The 17,561-nt window shown below is 39.4% G+C and overlaps 1 protein-coding gene across 1 annotated transcript in view; it reads right to left on the minus strand.

The window, feature by feature from the left end:
- The window catches only part of LOC141009331 (protocadherin-15-like), a 195,457-nt gene that overhangs the window by 15,130 nt on the left and 162,766 nt on the right, over window positions 1-17,561 (minus strand). The window contains exons 28-33 of the mRNA XM_073481880.1: window positions 11,250-11,465; window positions 9,041-9,129; window positions 6,934-7,110; window positions 4,160-4,378; window positions 2,896-2,904; window positions 203-322 (exon numbers count right to left, since the gene is read on the minus strand). Of these exons, the coding sequence (XP_073337981.1) occupies window positions 203-322; window positions 2,896-2,904; window positions 4,160-4,378; window positions 6,934-7,110; window positions 9,041-9,129; window positions 11,250-11,465 (830 nt within the window). The remainder of the gene's footprint in view (window positions 1-202; window positions 323-2,895; window positions 2,905-4,159; window positions 4,379-6,933; window positions 7,111-9,040; window positions 9,130-11,249; window positions 11,466-17,561) is intronic.

Raw genomic sequence — 17,561 nt, forward strand, 5'->3', positions numbered from 1 at the left:
GAGCGATTTGATTCTGAATCCTTGACAACCGTTGGTGTAAAAAGCAGGAAGATATAAAGGCAGGAGCACAAGCATTCAACCTGAAGTCATTCCTTCTGAGTTTTGATCTGAAATTCAAAGAAAGGAGCCCAAAGAGCAAGACACAGTACCTGCTTGTCAGGTGGGATGGGAGTAAGAAAATAAAGGGTCAGAGCTGACTCACATGCTGCTGTCGCCCAGCTCTTCGTACAGGTTGGCAGTGGGAGCACCCGCTGGAGCTGCTTTCCCTCCTGGTGGTAGAGCCATCTGAATCCTGGCAGTTTTGGCACACTCTGCCTGTCGCCTGAGAAGAGTGTTAACATTTAACAGCCACATACAAAAAACATCAACAAAAACAACTCACACACAGACAAAACAAATAAAAAACAACCCCAAATGCCAGATGTCTTTGTTTCTATCACACTGAATGTAGTTAAGATTTGACAGTGTGGTTAAAAAGTGAGTAGAAGTCAGACAGATCATTTATGCATGAAGTCTCTAACATGAATTAACCATGTGTTTTCACAGGGCACTTCTGCAAAAGACAGGCACATGTAGTGACTGAGGGTAAAACTAGAGGTACTGTTATGTTCAGTCATGTAAGAAGAGATGTTGGGGACAGGAAAAGAAAAACTCAGTAGAGTGGGATGACGTATTGGGAGAATCTATTTGTATTTTATGTCGACACAAAGCTGCATTTAGCTTTGTTTTGACTGTCAGAAAGTTTTTCACACTGGAGTCATCTAAGTCGTCATGTGTCTACTGATAGCAAGTCCAATATTCATTATCAATTTACTCCTGGTTTGTTGCACCAAACATCTCTTGTTAGCTCATTCTACTGTCTTCACCAGCTAATTGTTTTTCCTGGAAGCTGCGTAAAGCTGCAAGTGTTGATTGTTAGCGGGATCAGCAGTATGAGCCACCCTTTCACCTTAAAGACAGGCATTTGTTTCAGGCACTTGCAGTGACTGGTGGTAAAACTAAAGATGCTGTCATGTTATAAGAGATGTTGGGTACAGGGAAAAAAAATAACTTGGTACGTTGGGATGAGGTAATGGTTGCATTTATTCTTATTTACGTCAATGCAAAGCTGCATCAAGCTTTGTTTTGACTGTCGGAAAGGTCAGAAAAGTAATTTCAAAACAAACGTCATTTGAACCCCTGATTTAGATGATTTTATCTTTGTTTTACTGTTTGGTTTTACTTATTTGTGTCTGCGTGTTAAACTCTCTTTTTATTTGCAGTTGCTACCACGATACCTGCTTTTCTCTTGACTCTTTCATTGTTTGATATGTTGTATGTAGGTACAGCACTCAGTAACGCCGTTTTTCAAAGGTGCTATATAAAATAGAAATAAATAAATTTGGCAAAATATCTGTCTCTTCTTAGCTTATTCAACCAGTTGTTTTCTCTGGAAGCTGCGTAAGATTTTCAGTGGGATCGGCAGTACTAGCAACCCTTTCAGCTTAAAAGGAGGAATTTGTTTCACTTTTAAAGAGGTCATGTTATGCTTTTTGGGTTTTTGCCTTTCCTTTATTGTGTTATGAAGCATTTTTGTGCATGTAAAAGGTCTGATAAGTGAAAAAGCCCAAAGTCCACGCCAAAGGGAGTGACTGTCTCCCACAGAAAACACTGCTCCTGTACTGCCTGAAACGCTTGGTTTGGAGTTGAGCCTTTACTTCTGTACTTATGTGCATCACTATGTAACAGGCATTATGTAAGGCATTATGTAAATATATATACATATATATATATATCTATATATATATATATATATATATATATATATATATATATATATATATATATATATATATATATAAATATATATATGTATACATATATATATATATTATAAAACACATATGGCTGTACCACAGCCATGCTTACCAGCTAGTGGCGTTATTTTCGATCACACTACCTTGTTCGGCATAATCCGCCCTACTCTGCCTCTGATTGGCTACATCCTGCCCGTTAAGTAATGTGCATGTGCAACTCTCATCAAAGATTGAACAGAGGCAAGATGTCTCACTCAATAGCTAAAGAGGAGCGTTCAAGACACAGTGTGTAAAGGGGTGCTGCAGCAATGCACCATATGAGAAAAATAATGTTTTTTTTGAAAATTAAAGTATGTAAACCTGTTCTACCAGGACCCCCAGATAAAAGTATGAACCTGAAAATTGGCATATATATAATATGACCAAAAATATTGCTTACTGAAGCTTTATAAAGGAGATCGACACAACACAAGAATGTTTGAGATTTCAAGGGGGCAGTGAAGTTACAGTCAGTCCTGTAACTCAGATTTTATAGTCTCTTTAAGGAGACACAAAGATTTTGTGATATGGAATTCTTGTAGAAAATGAGACTGACCTAAAAACTGAAAAGTTATCATAAAGGCTTTTATTGACTCTGAACTATGTGTTTTTAGAGTTACAGTCTGTGCAGTAACACGTTTCTTAAGTAGTGGGTCTCACAGTAAAGCACAGGAGGCCTGAGAACTGACGGGGAACAGATCAGAAGGTTTGAAGCAGAGTGATGAGTGCAACGTTTGAGATGTTAGTACAGATTCATGAGTCTTGTTGACTTTGGATTGATTTTTCTTTTGAATTACATCAGATTTTCAACATGAAGAGAAACTGCCAAATTAAACATTCATTCTGAAACCTAATCAGCTGCTTTTTTGCAATCATGCTGGAGACAATTAAAAACAGGGTGGCATTAGCTGGCATGTATTTTGCTCATCATCTTCACACATTCAAAACAACTTTTAATAACTAGTAAATAATGATGATGAGAGAAACTCTACTTCTAAAACACACTTCAAGAACTGAAAGAGCAATCACTTTTATAATATGAAGAAGAAGTAGTACTTACTCTTTGAATCTGGTGATAGGTTTTGATTCGGACGAAAGCAGAGGAGACAGGAAGAGAGAGACAGAGGGGACAAAAAAAGACGAGTTATTTCATAACTTGGGAAGGCTATTTGACCACAAAACAGGACAAACTGGAGAAAACTTTCAGTGTGTTCTCTCTAAGTTTTATGCAAAGTCAGAAGCACTCAGGCCTCTAGCAGTGTCTGCAGGGCTACATGCAAAAGTAGTCAATGCTTTTTTCTTAAGTGAATCTTCTCTGCTTCATGTCACCATTACTTATTCACACCAAAATTCAATTATTCCACATGAATAAACTAATTCATGGTTTAAATATTATATTCATTCCCAAATTTAGGCAACGGTGAATTATGTTGACACACAGAAATGAAGAAATCATTTCCTAAATCATTTCATTTTTACCGACGTTATGTCGCCACCAACAAAGCGCCATCTGCTCTGACAGTTTGTGTGTTAGGTCTAATGTCACCATCAACAGATTCTGCTGTGTGTTTGGTCTGTGCATTTGCGTAAGGACACCCATCTGCCATGAATAAACATTTCCCCAACATCACCATTTATGGTTCACTTGCGGCATACCAACGATTAGAGGGGATAAGGACCCGTCTCCTGCCAGCTAAGAGTTCAATTATCTCAACAATCTGAATGATGCTTTAAACAAAAACCATCATATTTTTGTGAAGTGCACAGTGTGTGTGTAAACGAGAGAGATAGAGCCAGCCAGGCAGAGAGCACTGTTTACTGTTTGTGTGTCAGGCGGTGATGATTAAGTAGCGTGAAGACGCACTGTGACGGTCACAATTGGCTGTAGATATTTGTCACAAATGAGTGTTAATTAATCTGCTTTCACAGAGCATGAGCAGGGAGATTAGCCCAGCAGAGTGCGCAGTCAGCATGTCTGATGAGAGAGAGGGGAGGAGATAGAGAGAGGGAGAGAGAGAGACACACACACACACACACACACACAAAGGCAGCAGCCAAGCAAGAAGTGCTCTCGCTTTATCTTAAATACTTGACAAATACAATTTTCAAACAATGCTGTTAGTGGTTTTGCTGGCAGGCAACAGGCTAGAGGATGTAAATAATGGTTTACATTCAAACAATTCATATCTTGAAGAAACGACTGTAAGACAATATCTCCCAAGATAATGCTGTAATTAATTAAAATGTATTTCCTTCATAATTTCCTGACAACCAGTTAAGTATGATTAATTGATTGCAGAAGACAGTGAGGTGAGAGTACTCACTGTTTGTAGGTGACCATGACGATGAGGATGGCAGGGATGCAGCAGAGGATGATGATGATGGCCAGGGCCAGGAGAGCTCCCTCTGTGTAGCCCACAGCCTGGGCCGCCTTCTTCACACTGGCCACCACATCAGGAGAGCGGATCTCCAGGATGCGGCCACCCTCGCCCAGGTGTGGCTGAAACTCCTTGTTGATTTCCAGCACGTTCCCGTCGAGAAATCTGTTGTTGATATTACATAATGACAACAGGAATTAAACTCTTGAATATCATATTTATCCTGAAGTGGCTATAAATAATATTTTTACCAGCCTGTAACTTTACTGATTTGGTTCACTCGTAACCAGAGGGCTGTCAGGAGCTCAGCTTAATTACAGCATTTTTAAGAATTATATGTTAGAAATCATGACAATGTCCCATTTGGTAGATTTTTTTCTTTCCCCTCCAGTGCAACGCATGATGGTATATAATGCCTTGTTAGTGACCACTGGTTGTACACTACTCTTCATGATGCATTGTGGGATGCTTTGAGTCAACTATATAGGGTATAATTATTCCCACTATACATTTGGATGGCACGACAAAACAGCAAACTCACTATATAGTCCACTATACAGTGAGTAGTGAGTGTTTTCGAACACAGGTGATGTATTCAGCACCAAATGGCACAGTTAGCGACTAGCTGGTGACTAGCTGAGTGTGTAAATAACTGGGCTGAAACTAACAATAATTCTTGAAATGACATCTTTGTTCTATAAAATTTGAGAAAATGTTGACAAATGTCTATCAGTGTTTCCCAAAGCCCAAAATGACATCCTTCAATGTCTTGTTGTTCCTACAGCTGAGAGATATTCAGTCTGTTGTCATAAAGGAGTAAAGAAACCAGAAAAATTTCACGTTACTGGAATTTCGTAAAAAATACACCAATCAACTGATCATCAAAAAAGTTGGCAATTAGCTTAACAGTTTACAACTAATCGATGAATCAATTAATCGTCCGACTTTAGTAAACAAGCAAATATATCAAAATCCCATAGAGCAGGTTTAAGTATCTCATTTGCTAAGTGACAACAATCTCAAGATCAGTGGGATCTGCTAATTTAGATCGTCGCATTATGAATGAATGACTAGGATCTGAATACTATTCATAGAAATGTATCTTTTAAGTGGAAGTGATGTGTCAACAATTATACTAATACATTTAACACTTAACCTTTCTACCAAAATGTGTTTACGTTTACAGTGTTTCAATTACAGACCTGTGGCTGATTTCGCATTCATTTTCTAGTAAATGAAGATGCATTCAAGCAATGTACCCACTGTTGTTGCAATGTTATTATGTAACAGCAACCAGAGCGGCTTTCAAAAATTATGTATCACACAAGTGAGCGCACTGCCACATCCAATTACTGTCATTTTTGTTTTTCTATAGGTGAACAAATGAGTGGAGATGAAGGTTAGTAAATGGCAATCTATCCTCCAGATAGCTCAAATGGTAGCGAATGCTGCATTCAAGGTGGTGTAAGGACACTCATATGAAAGAATCCACTCACTATGTGGTCTTTTCTCTTTCTCTCTGTGATCTAACAGCAGATATATTACATGCAATTACCCTACAACAGTGTCAGACACGTGCTGCATGCATAAAAAGCCTCTCTCCTTTAGTCTAAATGATTTTCCTGACAGTGTCTAAGAAAGCAGATTCATATTTAACAAGAGATGTGGCAAGCTCTGTCAAAAGCTGCCATTTGCGATAACGGCAATGGTCACTACTTTTGGTTGGAAAAAAATGTTTTTGTGACCCAAGGGCTCCAGCCTTAATCCCTCGCTTAACAAAACAGTCGAGGCACTCATCTGATGGTCAAGGACACTGAGATAATGCATACACTCTCTAAATGTCATTTGAGCGGAGCATTTCCAAATGAACCCAAATTGTCACAATCTCATTCCAAAGAGAAGGGGTGACATTTCTGAGGACACACAAAACAGAATTGGCAGTAATGATAGATAAAAAGAAATAAAGACAGAGGCTGGAGCCAGATAGCTCAATGTGAGATAAGCAGGAGAGCAAATTGGTCGAGAGGGAAGGGGACGACTCAGATGGGGGTGATTTCCCATTGATTGGCAACTCCCATGCTCTGATGGAGTCGCCTTTTGCAGATTGAAGCCTGATCGGTTGAGAAAGGTGAGAAAGGTGGGGACAAGATTGTCCTCAAGTGCCAGCCAAGGCCAAAGACTTTTTTTTTTCCTACTGGTGGGATGGAAAAGTGTCTTGTAAGCACTTTTTCTGTTTTGCTTTAATAGCCTGCCAACAAGGCCTCTCAGTGGTCAAAAACACAGAAAATCTCTCTATCTCTATGTCCCCAAATAAAGGGAATAAATGTATTGCTGGCATATCTCCAGGCTCTTAGGAGAACCTGTGTGACAGGTTGATGGACTGATTGAAATACTCCCTGCTTCACTTTCAAGTTGTCCCTCAATAAACCTCACCTACTCCTTTTTCTCCCCTGTATTTGCCCCTTCTCTGTGACATATGAAAGATTTGGTGTCCCTGCAGGATAATCAGTAAGTATAAGTCTTGAAGAAAGTGAAGAGTGTGAAAAAAATGGAGCCAAGGGGGGTCTGAGAAAGAGTCATTTGCTGACTCACTGTACGGGCGGAGGGTAACGATAAAGAGTGACTGCGGGGAAAACATGCAGCGCGGCGGGGACATTAGGACATCAATTTAAACCAAATGGGGTCGACTGTACTTTCTGTAATAAAAAACATCCACTCACTTGAAGAGCTCCTTCGGCGAAATTGCCCTGTTCGTGAGCGGGTCAATGGCGTACACCATCAGGTCCGACTTACTGTAGTCCTCTAGTTCATAGCCATCGCCGTGACGACGTGGCCCGATGGACTCTACTATCACCTTGGCACCTGGAATCTGGTCCTGGACGTGGCGCTCCAGAATACTGAAACCAACAGAAAACCACAAGTCAAAGAAAGCATAAATATTAAAAAGTAATTAATGACTAGACTTTATGAGCCAAAATCCAGGTTCACATTAGTTCAAAACAGATCTGGCACCTCTGTCTCCAAAAGCAATATGAGAGTCACCAATCTTAAGTACTCCACTCTGGCAATGATTGTCCCATCGGGCAGCTTTTTTCTTCCACACACTGGGCTCTTGGCAAACAAGGCGCCGATAATCCTTTTCAGGCCGAGAGAAATCCACACCTCAAATTACAGCCAATAAAGGAAAGCCTTGCCGTCTGCCTTTGCCAAGGTGGATAAACAGTTTGAGCACTCAGGTAAAATGGCTCTGGATCATCACCAGTGCTGTGCAAAATCTCAGACCCCCTCAAAAGACATTACTGCAAAGAGCTTAACATGACTAATGTGTGTGTTTTTCAGGCTTCAGTGTCGCATGTGTGGGAGACACAGCGAGCTCTTAAGAAAAACAACTATAACACCTATTTGCCTTTCAGATTGACTAATTAGATTAAACACTGTGCCCCAAGAGCTGCAAAAAGATGTTTTATGAATCTCTATCATCAATTAATTTAGACTAGGAAACCAGACTCCAGAGGATGGACTTAATTGTCTCCTCGGCTAATCCATGATCTTAATGAATAATCAATGGGTATTGAACGTACAAAATTGAAAAGTTTTACCGAACATTTCATTTTTATTAGCCCGTGTTTGTTTTCAAAAGTTGTTTGGCACTGCTGAATTATACATGTCACTCCAGCCTTTCAAAAACAATTTTATATGCAAATAAAGGTGACACGTTGAACCAAGTTCACCTCATATCAGAGTGGGAAAAGCATTACTCATAAATTTGCAATTAATGTTGCAGTGTCAATTCTACCAGCGCTATCTCTCAAAAGGAGTATTAGGAGGCAGGGATGTGTACTAGAAAGTAATAGGTTCCACGGACACGAGTGGTGAGATACATCTGTTTATTTTAAGTCTATTTCTCCTTCTTATCACAGAAGCTTGCTTTATAAAATATTAACACAAATATTTACTCCTGGCATTAAGCAAACACAGCAGGGCTGGGCACTTTGTCAACTTTGTAAGATATATCAATATATTTCAAATGATATAATATAGTGTGATGTTTGCTATGTAACTTCACACTCTTTGCACAGTTTCCCCTCAATTACTCACAAGTTCTCCTGCAACACTGAGGGAGACACAGCGCTGCTACTATGTTTTAATTAGTCTGTTAATTAGTCTACAGTGCCACAGAGACCTATATGTTGCACATGCAAAGCCAACAGCTGTCTGTGCCATGAATTAAATTACCGCAGTAGCTCCCCTGCAATACAGCATTGCGCTGCATGTGTGTGAAACAGAGCTGCTCGTTTGTGTGAGGTGAGGGTCCGTGTGCCTGTTTGTGTGTGAGGTGAATCATAGCGCAATGCTCTCCCACTTGGTAGTTGTAGTCTATTATGTGACAGTGAGACAGCGCAGTGATACACAAGACCTATATAATGTGGACAAAGTCTCTTTGTGTCTACTCCCAACACAGATTTGTAATTCTATGTTGGGGGTCGACACTAACTTTTTAATTTTTTGTTCTTTTTCTCCAGGTGCATGAAGACTGAGTGGAGGGCAGTGGATATAGACACATCCTTTTACTTGATACTAGTATGGGCTGTGCTGCAAACTTTCAACCTCTGTAGCACCAGTGATATGTGCGAACACAGTCTGTTTTAATAAAGGTTCTTGTGACATCAGATGTGACTTTTATTTACATCTGAACATTTAGCCCACATAGAAAATACCAAAATATAAATTTTGGTCCATATTGCCCAGCATTAAAACACAGATATTGTTTGTTTTTCATTCAACAGGATAATTTGGTTTCATATTTCATGTTAAATGTTGTCTTACTTAATGAGTTCCTCCTTCTTCTCTTCCACTAATGTGGGTGGGACAGTGGACACAACAACTTGCATGTCCAACGCATTGACCACAGAAACCTGAGAAAGAGTAGGATAAGGGGAAAGAGAGAGGGGACCAAAAAGTGAAACAGACAGCCGAAAAAGTTATTCACATGTCCAACTGTGAGTTTTGTCAACTCATTCTAATGCTTCTTGCGGTGGACCAAATGAGACTCTCTAATTGCCTGCTTGTATTGGTGCCATGCGGCAAACTTAACAGGACCTAATTCTGATGCCGCAGTTAAGTACATAGGCAGCAGCCTCTGTGCTCTGAAGCCAAATCTCCCATGCGGCTCCTGTGAAATTAGGTTTCCCCTTGAAAATTAACGAGCACCATGGTTAAGCACTCGCTTCTCTCTCATATCCAGGCAATGTCCCAGACCCTCCTTCTGTCTCGTTAGAGGCTTGTTAGCCAGACATATTTCACTGGAACGAAAAATAAGCCTGCCCACACTCAGGAAAGATAAGCATTGAATTGGGGGCAAAGCTGAGCTCGATCACAGCGGGTGCATGGAGAAATTATTAGGAAAAAGAAATGCACACAGGGGTGAGGGACACACAAACACACATTTAGACAAACAAATAGACACACACACACACACACACACATACAAACACGAACAGACACAGATGAACATAATGCGTACGGAGTTAATACGCATGCCTGAAAGAGAGAGTTTAATGAGATCATCAGCCAGTGACAGAGGCCACGTGTTGAGTGTCCTGTACCTGCTGTGAGTAATTCAATAGACTGGAACAAAACATTCAGTACTGAGTAGTTAAAAAAACATCACATACGCTCATAATGAACAAATTATTACAAAGAAAAACAAAGCAGAGGTCTCGCCAAAATAAATAAATCAAATCTGCAGTTTGTGGCTGTTTTCCAAGGGGGGCATTTTTTTTTTTGATATATTGACAAAATTGTTGGTTAAAGAGCCTCCAATTCTGCTCCATAAAACATTGCTCTATAAAACAGGTAACATGATTAAAGGGTACTGCAGTGATTTAGTACCATACTTAGTACCCTATCACAAAGTCTATTCTATAAAAGCATAAATGTCTTGGGGACAGTGCTTTTTTGCTTTCATATCTCAAAGTTGAAAATAATGCTACAGCTAGCAGTCGGTTAGCTTAGCTTGGTACAAAGACTGGAAATAGGGGGAAGCAACTAGTATGGCTATAAACCACTGTGAAATAAATCTGTTTCGCTTTGGTTTTCAGTTGTAATTCTGAAAATATATAAAAATATAAAATATAATATAAAAAATGGCAGAGAAATGGATAAGGTTAGCAATAACAATAATGCACTGTGCTCACAGTACGTAAACCCCTGAGTTCAGCAGCTAACCTAGTAGGACAATGCAGACAGCCTCTGAGCCAAAGAACAGAGCTGCTGCAGCAGCAACAGTTTCGTTCAGTGGCTAACCCAGTAAGTAAGCAGACACCACAGCAGAAAGCAGTAACTACTAGGCCACCAGCCATACATTAATGTCTGTGTATAGGTCCTGTTTGTGCATGTGTATTAGGGGCCTTTGTGTGAAAAAAATAACAATAGAGCAAAAATACTTAATTTCCCCATGGGGGTTAATAAAGTATGCCTTCTTCTTAGCTTGTTGATTGTAGCTAGCTGTAGCCGCTCACACACATCTTCCAGCTGTGTCAGGGAAAGCTACAGGGCAGTCAGTGCAGTCAGTATGCTTTCATGCATTTTGGAAAGAATGGCTATGGAGGGAAACATGAAGGGAAGGGGTGGGACTTTGGATACTTCAAAAATGTAGCTTGATCTTGCTGGTTTCTTTAATCTCACCACCCCAAGCTTTAAAAATATTGAAAAGCCCTATCCAAGATGAGTAAAATTATATAATTCTAACAATTTCCTTAGACTTGGCAAAGCTCCTCAAGAGCCACAGAAGACATTGCTTTCACAGGCTTTGCTGCGCTCCCCAATGAGAGACAGGTGACACTGCAAACCAATTCCATGCTGGTCTCTGCAGAGATACTGTGCTGTGGAAGCTATCAAATCAATATGCCACTGGTGTGCAGGTGACATATAAGTCAAGGACTAACAGAGCGTGTTCGCATGTGCAGTATATATATTGATTATTATACATATGCATATGGTACATACTATAGAATGCACCATGTTGGATACTCACCACCACTTCGGCACTGCTGCTCAGACCTTTTCCGTAGTCGTCTGTGGCGATAACTTGAAATGTGAAGTAGGACCTGCGCATGTTTCGAAACTTCATGGCTGACTTGATGATTCCTGTGTAGGTCTCGATGACGAAGCTGTCCTGGCCCTCTGCTGTGGGTGGGATAATCAGGCGGTATGCCATCTTACTGTAATTCCCTGTGTCCTTATCAGTTGCCTAAAACACACATCATCAATAAACAATAAGAAAAGTGAAAATACTCATTCAGAGAACAATTTTCTGATGGGAAATAATTGGATTTTGTGTTGAGAGAGTTCAATACAGCCTGAGTCATCGTCCACCAACAATTATTCGAGCTGTGGACCATGATGGTAGCTGTCTGGTTCCAAGCATATTGCACTTCTGGCTGCTTCCCAATCCATGATATCAAAGAAGATACTTTATCTTCGACAGCCGATGGGAAACACCTGCTGTGACATCAGTGAATTGGGCCAGAAGAGCAATATGCTTAAGAGTCTAAACAGAAAACACTGCAGACAGGAAATCTTGCTTGTGTAATTCAGTGCCGATTTACCCCCAAAACTCCCCTGCGGTGCATCAATCTTGCTGTTATTTATCACACAATTATTCTGTAGCCATGTGACAAATCAAAACGATTCAATTTTCTCATGACAACAGGCCGTCAGAGTGATCAGCATGTAGAAGCGTAGGTTAACACTTTTTTCTTGGAGGCAGCATTTCATTTAATGCATCCATGATTTGTTGCCGTAGTGTCAAATTATGATGAGGACCATTATAACCTTTAGTTAAACCGTAGGTGGGTGGACTGTTTCATTAAGAACTCATTGATCACAGCCAACTAAAACAAGTGGTGAATGAGTGGAGCTTTAAAGTGATGTCATCCTACTGGTGGAGATATTTGCTCATAATTCTTTTCCATGCAGGTGTTCTGTAAAAGTAGCTGACAAAAGGTAAAAGAGCTGCAGCAGGAGGCTCATAAGTTATCTCTGCCTCGAGTGGTTTGTCTCACACTGCTGGAGCTTTACCATTGTTACCTGTGATAAAAGGATAAAGAGGAGGCAAGGTTCCCTGGCTTGTATTATACTGAATGTTTCTTTTGTTAATGAATGTTGAACATTGATTCTTTAAATGTTCATTTACATGCATATGATCTAAATTACCAGATGGCACTGATCCTGAAATAACTGTCTCACAGCAAATGAGGCACTTACAACTGCAATAACTTATTTTTTGAGCCACTTGTTGTGAACACCACATTGACACATCACCACCTTTTTAAGCTGTTGTGCAAAATTGTTGGCAAACAGAGCAGTTAAGGAGCAGTAAAGGAAGCCTGGTTAAAGTAAATCCAATTTCCTATAACCTTGATTTTAAGTCTCTTGTCTCCACTGGCTCTTTAGCCTCTAAATGCTTCACCATGTTCACCAGCTAGTTTCTAATCTGTTGTTTGGTGTTGAGCAGATAGTGGGTCGTCAGAGCTTTTTTGTCAGCACCTCTACAAGACTGTACTGAAACAGTAAATGTGCCGCCTTGCAGCTGAACAATGAGCTGAGGCTCTTTAAAGCTGAGGGGAGCTGCAGAGTTGGTTGATTTTCTTTCTCTGCCTCACATATTCAACATTGTCATTTGACACACTGATATTATAAAAATATCAATCATACCAACCTTAAATTGGGATTAGGTTGATTTTTGGACCAGTTTTAATTCATTCAAAACAAGAAAACTGAACAGACTAAAGCAACCATAAAAAATAACATAATTTATAAGGACCATACTAACAAAACCACAGAGTTTTCAACCTCTGAGGCAAAAGTTCCGACTGGCCACCGAGCTCACGCACAGGCATCAATTTTCAGAGTGCTTGTCTGTTGCGAGTGACACTGACAAATAGGAGCAATCTCCTTTTTTTCTCCAGCAATGGCGGAGGAGGGGGAGGGGGAGCAAGGTCCCAATGAAAGGACTGCATAAATCAAAAGAGTGAGATATCCTCGTTGGGTAAAAACAGATTTACCAAATATATACACAAGCAATATATATGCAGGGCAGAGCTTTCAAAAGTTGTTCTGGACACTAGGTCAGAGTGAGGTTTGTTTGCAAGCTGGCACAAGACAGCAAGGGGGAAATGGATGGAACATTAGAATACAAAAGAATCAACTTGAATGAAAACTGCTGATTTTCAACTGAACCTCAAAGTAATATTAAAGTAAAGTAAAAAAAAAAATTGCTAAGTAATCTCGAAGATTTTCATGTAAATAAATATCTGTTAAGTCACTATCTGTCGCTGAATGAGGTAACACAATGATGATTGCGCCTATGGCCCACTGATGAAAGCCCTTACATTTGCTGTAATACCAAAGATGTGCACTGGGTGTCGGTGGCGACTTTCCTGGAAAATATCACAAGCGGCGCACAGTTAGTGACGCGTTCACCCAGCAGTGGTTGGTTGGCCAGAGAGAGTAGGTGGTTTGCACAAGACATTTGTCCTGGTCTCTGCTAGCGTTGGGAGTAAACGGTTAACGTTTCTTTTAATGGTCGTGGCTGAACAAACAAAGAACAGAGCAATAACAGCGGACAATGAACTATACAATGCTACAAATCGCTTTCATGTGGTGTTGTTATGAATCCAGTAATCCTCATGCTTGTTTGAGTAGTTTATCATGGCCACCACTCCAGGTAGGGAGGGTGGCCCAGTCAAAAGCCTTCAGAAACATCATTTTTATAAAGAAGACATTGAGACTGCATGTTTTTTTTTTTTTTTTTTTTTATCAGACATTGTATTTATCATGAGGTTTCGTAATTATCTGTTATTGCAGTTCAGCCTTGAGGACTTAACATGAATTTACCTATTTATGTGAACACTTATGTGTACATTTATGCTTGTTACAGTTTATCTAGCGCTAAGTAATATATGGGATGTTTACTTTCATATAAGGAACTGGTATTTGTTATTTATCTTTTTATATTTCATGTTCAGCTATTCCCTATTTAAGATGGGTTCTCATTGACAAGAACGATTTGCCTGATGAAGGTCTATTACCGAGAAGTCGCAAATAAATGTGTGTGAGAGTTTGTTTGCAACTTTTGGTCTACTCGTCCCTCTCCAATGCACCTGGCTCGAGAAATAGATGTGTGTTTTCTACCTGTGAGCAAAAAAGGAAATACCACAGTCCATTTTCTCTGTTCATGAAGCACCAATTTCAAAAATATCTGCCTCTTTCTGCTTCATAGACGGCCCAGTTCTATGAAAAGACCATCTTTCCAGCAGTAAAAGTTTTCTTTAAAGCTTCCCCTATTGTTCAAAGTGCTTTTAATTGTGTTTAAAACAAGGAGTCAAAGAGGGAGCTGGTAGAAAGGAAGTAATTTGGCCAACCATGAATCCAATTACTCACTGATTAAAAAACAGGGTCAAGTAAGTGTCACAAGGAGCAGGGTGTAATCACATAATCACACTTTTCTTCTCTAAACAGCACACTTCTGCCTTGTTAATGAAATATTTTTTCATTTAACGATCCGCTCCACTGAAATGAGACCTCAGCAGCAAATCAGACAAATTTGTCTGACTCTAAAAAGCTCATTTGCTGACACAAAATGTCTGCCAGTTACTGCTTATTGGCACTAAATTATGTGATTCTGCTGGAATGACATAGCAGAAGGTCAGACGTGTCAGAATATGCCAAATGTTGACAATATATCTAATGATTATCTCCAGAGAAGGGGGCGCTCAACTTCGTTACTAATTAAGTCTAGTACAAACACCAACCAATACTCAAAGAAGCCTCAGCTCTGGGGAAATTATAGATAGCACTTGACCCACAATTTAACACTTTGGTGTCTATTCCAAGTTAAAGGAAAGGCAGAGATGGGAATCTGAATTGGTTGACTGACTGAAGTCACTGCACAACGTTCAATCAATGATTCACTATTCAGTTCCACATCCACATCTGAGCCTGCACAGGATGGGTTCTGCATATTTGGAAGACTTGAGCAAATGAGAGTGTTTAAACAGGCATTATTTTAAAACCATCATTCATGATGGCAGAAGAAGCCATTTTGCTCTACTTCCATCCTCATTACAGGTTTCTGTTTGTACATAATTACTTTATGCATACATACTCTCTCTCTCCCTGTCTCTCTCTCACACACATACTTCACACATCTGATTGGCTACTGGATAAACAACATATATTTCACAGTTAAACTACAAGCAAGACATTTAATTGCTTCGATGCCAGGTGTTGATGTTAAGTAACACAGACTGTTTTCAGTATAGACATTTTTTCAACAACAGAAAAAACACAGATATAGTAACATTAATATTCCCATCATGCATGATAATTCACTGGTCCCTGATCCTTTGTTAATGTCATTAGTTACACCTGTGCTATTCCTGCAATGACAAGTCGAAATATCTGCTGTGGAAAAGCTCCCTGGGTATCTGTTTGAGAATTCTTTTATAGAACCCCTAATGGTAGACTGAGTTACACTAATTGTATTCTATCTCTCAGGAACACAGCCTTAAAATCAATTATGAGATTGTTAAGCATGAGACAATGCGGGAACATGACAGCAGACAAAATTGAAAAACATTTGAAAAAGACAGTGTGCCACCCACTCTGGATTCAGGATTTTTGTGAAATATACTTTAATTTGTTTGTTGTTACTTTGTTATGCTCAGGTGAGTTTTTCTGTGCCTCGAGCATAGACAATTAGGCTCATAACTGTTTCATTAATTGTGAATTGTTAATTTCCAGCCTCTAAATTCCCAGCGTTATCCAAAGACCCTCCAGCACATCAGCTTTAATTCTTTAGTTTTTGAAAAAGGGACAGTGTGCATTAATCAACATTCAAACAAATGTAAATGCACCCGGGTTAGCTTTAACAGCTAGTATTTATCAGCAATCCCTTTGTCTGATGTTAATGGGCATCCTAAACTTAATATAAAGAAAACAACACATACAATAGTTCAAAAAACACACTACTACATTGTGATAAAAACATATATAACAGTTAAAAACATGAGAGGCCTGGCTGAATGCTGTTTCTTTCTGAATGGGATTGTGCATTTAACACTAAACTTTGACTCTGGAGTTTAATGACATTAATTAATGAAAATAAAAGGCTGTTTTTTCTGTCTGACACGTGGAGATAAACACACACGATCATATACTGAAAAGTAGTCCAAGGTTATACAGTGTTCTGCTGTGTCTGATCAAACCTCTTGGACTGAGGAGTAAGAAACCAAATACATATACAGCACACAAGTATTGCAAAGTGCATTTTCTCACAATGGTTTTGATTAACTTAAATTAATGTCTGTATATTTGATGTGCATAATTTATGTACATATGATGATGATGTCATGGTTTGAGTTTTTAGTTTTGTGATTTCCTATTTTATGTTGAAAGTTAATCCTCATGTGTCATGTTTTACTTTCCACTTGCTGTCTTTGTCTGTTTTTGTCCCAACCTTTTTCCTGCTCACCTGTCTTCCTATAGTTAATCATTCCTGTGTATTTAATGGTGCATTCCATTGTACTCGGAACTCGGAAAAAAAACACGACCTCCGATATGGAAAACTGCAATGAACGGCTGTCCAAGTTGGGAACTTGGGCAAGATCCACATAGCCCGAGTTTGCTGACATAAACACACATTACATCACAGCAGTGTGGCAGCGCACATAGTGAACAATAACTTTTTTTCCTCTTCATCAATTTTTACTTCATGTAGTGTTTGTTTGTAAAATGTGCAGTAAAACAACAAATACAATTAATAGGATCATTTTCACTTTCATACAGTTGATCTATGCTAGAAGTCTTTGGGTTAGGAGCCTACTCGCCTGTGTGTTTTCCCAGTATTTCTGATTTGTTCCACATTGCTCTATGGTTTGTCGCCTTTAGTTTACTTGAATTATCCTTGTTGCCTTTTTGTTGCCTGCTTTTTTTTTTTTTGCCTCTTTGTGTTTTGCGTCTGGTCCTCTTTTGCCTCACTGTAACAGATGAGCTGTAGAGTAAAAGTTTAATGCCTATACTTTCCATGTTCAGGTAATTTCATTACACTGAAAGCCATCTCCAATAATGTCTGCATCTATTCTTGTGCAATCATCTGTCATGTAATTGCTAATCCCATGTTCAGAGCTGTCGAATGTGGTAAAGAATGATTCACATGACTTTACCAAGTCCTTGAGGAGTGTTTCTCTATCTTAAAAGAGCTTTTTTCAAAGTTATAACATTAAGATTAAGGGTAAGCTCAGTCCCAGTGAAAGCAGCCCCACGGTTTTATTTGAGATCATCA

Source organism: Pagrus major, chromosome 15 (assembly GCF_040436345.1).
Source record: "Pagrus major chromosome 15, Pma_NU_1.0".
NCBI lineage: Eukaryota > Metazoa > Chordata > Actinopteri > Spariformes > Sparidae > Pagrus > Pagrus major.